General features: G+C 36.7%; 1 protein-coding gene across 2 annotated transcripts in view; it reads right to left on the bottom strand.

Annotated features, from left to right (window-relative positions):
• Positions 1-496: 496 nt before the first annotated feature.
• SMARCE1 (SWI/SNF related, matrix associated, actin dependent regulator of chromatin, subfamily e, member 1) overlaps positions 497-5,340 on the bottom strand; it is a 21,278-nt gene continuing 16,434 nt past the window's right edge. For both annotated transcript variants that reach the window (XM_003786386.3, XM_023511074.1), the window contains 3 exons: positions 4,911-5,012; positions 4,081-4,291; positions 497-1,752 (listed from right to left, as the gene is read on the bottom strand). In XM_003786386.3, coding sequence (XP_003786434.1) covers positions 1,544-1,752; positions 4,081-4,291; positions 4,911-5,012 — 522 coding nt within the window. In that variant the 3' untranslated portion in view covers positions 497-1,543. The remainder of the gene's footprint in view (positions 1,753-4,080; positions 4,292-4,910; positions 5,013-5,340) is intronic.

Below are 5,340 nucleotides of genomic sequence, written 5' to 3'. Positions count from 1 at the left end.
TTGACTCACAGGGAAAGGTTCCATATATTAAAAAAATCAGATGTAAAGTTTCCTCCCCTCCTCTCTCAGGAAGCTGGACCTAAGAGTGGGGTGATGGTTAGTCACTAATGTGCTATGAGCTCAAAGGCAGTGAATTCACTGTAAGTCACGAAGTCTCTCCATAGAAACATGGGGCTTACATTTATTACTTAGCCATTTTTTCAAAGATAATTCAAATGTCATAGATTTCTTTGTATTCGTCACATGCAGAAACATGTTTCCTTTACTTTTGGAGCCAAATGTGACTTAAAGGGAAGAAAACTTATTTTCACAAGTGTCTCACAGAAATGAACTTATAATTTGCAGCAGTTTATAGACATAGCTGGGTGAGACAAAGGGCCCTAAGCATACAAATTCATAATGGCTGAGTGGCCACTGTCATTATGGAGATAAAACTGTATGCTTGTCTTGCATACAAATATTTAGTGCATTAAAAACACTGAGACCTTTTCTTTCATTTTTTTATTACATTTGGACCTTTAAGAAACATATACCATCAGATATACCACTATTCAGTAAAAATCTATTCTAGTTTTTGGGAAGCACATGTGTCACAAACTATCTTGCTTCTAGTCTCTAAGTTTGAGAGTTTATTAAAAAGGTAGGCTCTGATCTATGGGATCCTAAGCCTTGAGGTTTTGAATGTTTAGATTATTGTAAAACAATTTCAAGTGGATGAACTTAATTCCCAGCTATTTTTCTTCTGGAATAGGCTAATCATTTTGCAGTTATCTGTTCTATTACAAGAATATTCAATTCCTGGAACTTTGTAATCTATTCTGTCTTTGGAAAGCCTGGTAAAAAAGTAATATTTTTTTTCTGTACAATAAGGATGAATTCACCAGAACATACCCAATATTAATTATAACAAAAGCAGCAGATAATGTATATGTGCTGTGTTCCACTTTAATGACTACTCATAAGTTAGTAACTATGGAGACTATCCCTGGATCAATACGATCCACGTGTAGTGGCTGTATACTTCACTCAACTCCTTAACTCAGATACCTGACAGTGATTAAAAGTAAAAAAGGGTAAGCAAACAGACACATACCCATACATGATTATGTTTTCAGGAAGCTACCCTTTGTGGAAGTAAACAAGAGAGGAGACTTTCTGGAAGCTGTTGATGGGGACTGGGAAGGTTTAAAGCTATGGCTTTGGTAAGCACCCAAGTGAGCTGTAGGAAGGCATTTGTAAGAGTAGATTCTGCAGCATCAAAGGATAATTCTCTAAAAGAGGTGGGTGTTTTCTCAATTAATCTAAATTCTGAGGCTTTCAGCAGTTGAATGTTAGAAACAAGATCCAAAGAAAAAAGCCATCATCATGATGCTTAAGAAAGGTGACTGTGCCATTAGGCTCATGATGCTAAATGGTCCAAAAGCCTTCGGTGGTGTGATATGGACAAGAAAAAAATTAATACACAAACCACATAACACCATTAAAACCAAAAAACATTTTTTCATTTAAAAAAGTATTTAGAACACATAAAACAAGGCAACATCTATTCTTTTTTCTCATCTTCTGGTATGGGATCTGTCGGTGGCTCCTCCACTGTGGCACTGTTGCTCTCTGAGCCGGTGTTGCTATCACTGGTTCCTTCCTCAGCCATGCTGTCGACCCCCTCCTGCCCACTCTCCTTGTCGTCAGGAGTTGATGTGCCTTCTTCACCATTCTGCTGGCTCTCTGTTGTTTCTTCAAGGTGTGTCTCCTCTGCAATCACACATTTGTCACTGTCAGTTCCAGGGCAAAAAGCTGCTCTATTTATACTGGCAGTACAGAGATGCACTGTCCAATAGGGGAGCTACTGGCCACATGTGGTTAAGCACCTGAAATGAGCCGGTGTGACTGAGAACTTTGGGGTATGAAAATCTACCTTTTAGCTGTAAAGTTATGAAATCTAAATATAGATCAAATATTTCTAATGGAAATTTAGCTTCTGAACTGAGATGTTTTATAAGTATAAAATATACACTATATTTCAAAGACTTAGTATGAAAAAGGTAGAAAAGTTAATAATTTAAAAAATGTTGACCACACATTGAAGTATTATTCAGAATATATTAGCTTTAAATAAATTATCATTAAAATTAATTTCACTTATTTTTCTTGACTTTTAAAAAATGTCACTAGTAGAAAATTTAAAATGTCATACAACTTGCATTTTCTTTCTACTGGACAGTGAGTGCTACTCTGCTGTGCTTTAGACTAAATGAAGAGGAAGCAGGTATTGAAATAATATAAAGTTGGTGTTTTAGACATTGTGCTAAAAAGTCATGCTGGTATGTTTCCTATAAGAAATTAAAAGCATGAGGTTTTTGCTCTAATAGTCTCAAACAATTTTCTTCCGTTTCTTTTCCTTAAGCTAGAAAGCTAGAATCTGAGTAAAGACTCAGAGGCCTGAAGAACAGGACATCCCCATTCATATGAGCCAAAACAGAGGTAAAGGACTGAGCATTCTGTCTGCTTGCAAAATGAGCAAAGAAACATACCCTAATTCTCAACCTCTTGTTTTGAAAATGTGCTTATGCTCCAAATTTATTAAGTCATGTTCATACAAAACAGAAAGAAGCTCAGATAATGAAATTTAAAATATGACTATCTAAAAAGTTCACCTGCTAAATTCTATAGAAATAGCCACTTATTTGGTAAAGATGCCTATATTCCATTACAAGTTTTCCAAATGGTTGTCATTGGAGTACAAAGTGTGACAATCAGAGCTTGTCATGTGGATACTAAATATGAGTATGGTCCCTGCCTTCACCCCACTCTTGTAATGATGGTTCCGGGAGACTTTGGTTGTTTCCCATAAGTACTTTTTTTTTGAGACAGAATTTCACTTTGTCACCCTGGGTAGAGTGCTGTGCCATCATAGCTCACAGTAACTTCAAACTCCTGGACTCAAGCAGTTCACTTGCCTCAGCCTCCCAAGTAGCTGGGACTATAGCCCAGGACTATAGTAGCTGGGCTATTTTTTAGAGATGGGGCCTTGCACTTGCTTAGGCTGGTCTTGAACATGTGAGCTCAAACAATCCACCTGTCTCAGCCTCCCAGAGTGCTAGGTTTCTAGGTGTGAGCCACCACGCCCGGCCCCATAAGGACTTTTAGCTTAGTCTTGTTTACATAGTATACTTGGCAGGATAAAACAGTACTAGAAGATAAGGTAATCTGAAAATTTCAAGTAATAATTTAATCACTACTTCATATAAATTTTATATGTCATTTTTTATCTTGAGAAATGGTTTTAATCGGAAAACCAGTATGCCTTGGAAGTAAGAGTTTTTCTAGGGTGGGATTTTGAATCTTTTTCTATAAAGGGCTTGACAGTAAATATAGTCTTTGTTGCAACTACCCACTACACTATTGTAGCTTAAAGCAGCCACAGACAATATGAACACAAACAAGGTGTGGCTATTTTCCAGTAAAATTTTATTTACAAAAACAGGTGGTGGGCAGGATTGGCCCTCAGTTGTTACTTTGCTGAATGCTGTCCTAGGAAGTCAAAGACTATTAACCTGAAGAACAATATGTATTGTTTAATAATACAAGCAATAGTGGCTAAAATACTGAATGTCAATACCATGTCAAATCCAGTACCAAACTCACTCAGAGGCAGGTACTAGAACACTTACAAATGAGGAAACTCAGATTAAATAACTCATCCAAAGTCACAGTGGTAGCAAGTGGTGAAGTAGTATTAGACCCAGATCTGACTCCAGAGCCAGCCAGTATCCCGAACCATCATACCATTCCACTTTATATTCCCAAGGCAGAAAACTAACAGGGCTCAAGCTGGGCACATAATCAAGACCTCAAATAGCAAGACTGAAGACAACATACCACTGCTGTTGGACTGATAACATTTTAAGTGAATCTACAATAGAGATTAAGATTTGGAAAGAATTAGGTAGGTCACATAGACAGCAGCTCAAGAGGCAAAATTAATGGATTAATCTCTGGAAAATATTTAGGAAGAAAAATCATAATTAAAGGCAGCTGTGCAAAGTCTTGGCATCCCCTTTGTCTCGCCCCATGGGTTACCTGTCTCCATTGGAATGTTCTCATCGTCTTTCTTTTCCTCAGCTTTGCTCGCCGCTTGCTCCTCCTCGGGGACGATGCTGCTCTGACTGCGCTCGGCCTGCTCGGCTGCCTCCTTTTCCCTCTCCTCTTGCCTCTTGCGGGCCTGCTCCTCTGCCTGCGCAATCTCGGCGGCGATCTTCTCCATATCCACTTCTACCTTCAGACCGCACAACTAGTGGTCAGAAAAGAATAAAGCACTCAGTAATGTTCTTTTCTTATAATTTTTGAACCAGAGAAATTGTTTCCAAAGTAGTGTTTCTTCTCTATAAGCTACATACTACAATATCTATATGGGAAAAAACATGTGGTCTCTGCAACTCTGGTGCCTACAAGTAAAGAAAGTTGCTCCAGCAGCTGTGTAACAGCAGATGCTACAGAGTGGTAGTGAGGCAACAGTGAAAGTTCTGGATTATACACAAGCCTTCCACTTTATATTTCAGGCTACCAAACACGAGATTTACTTGTTTTAATGCAAGTGCAAACTGTGCAGTACATCTAATGAAAACATTTGATGAATAAATCATCATAAGATGAAAATAATTTGTGATCACATAGGCATGTAAACTGAAAAATCAGAGGGCTCTAGCATGAAAGGCCTAACACATATATACTATATATTCAAATGTGATGCAGTTTTGCCACAAAATGATTTTATAAAACAAAGACCTTACATGTTATAAAGCAAAGTTTCTGAGTGAATATTCAATAAAAACACTTTTGGAAAAAAGAATGATGAAAAATAAAATAGCAGGGATAATAATGAAAGTACAGTTAATATATTAAATAGATACCCTTTTAAGTTCATTGTTAAATGAATCTGTGCTTTCCAGAAATTTCCTCTTCTTTTCTTGATGTCGTTCCTCTATTTGAAGAAGTTCAGCTTCTAGTTTTCGCTGTTAAGACATATGATCAGGCTTTATAGTTACTTATTTTCTCTAATGCAAATATAAAACACAGAAAATATCGCATTTCATAATGGTCCATACTTCCAAATAGTATGTCAAATAATGTTTTGAATTTTTATTTTAAATAATTTCCTATAGAAGTCTAGCTAAGGTTTAAAAAATATAAAATACAGCAAAAATGGATGACTGTAATTAAAAAGTAAATGCTAAAGAATACTGTTTTCAGGGCTAAGTCCTTTAGAAGAAAAAAATTAATAAAGCCATAAAGATAGGGATGCCTCAAAATTCTTAAGCTCACTTTTTTTTTTTTTTTTTT

The sequence above is a fragment of the Otolemur garnettii genome, unplaced genomic scaffold (genome assembly GCF_000181295.1).
Source record: "Otolemur garnettii isolate 467f Iridium unplaced genomic scaffold, OtoGar3 scaffold00018, whole genome shotgun sequence".
Taxonomy (NCBI): Eukaryota; Metazoa; Chordata; class Mammalia; order Primates; family Galagidae; genus Otolemur; species Otolemur garnettii.
The sequence above is the reverse complement of the archived record's forward strand: the minus strand, read 5'-3'. Positions and strand labels throughout refer to the sequence as shown.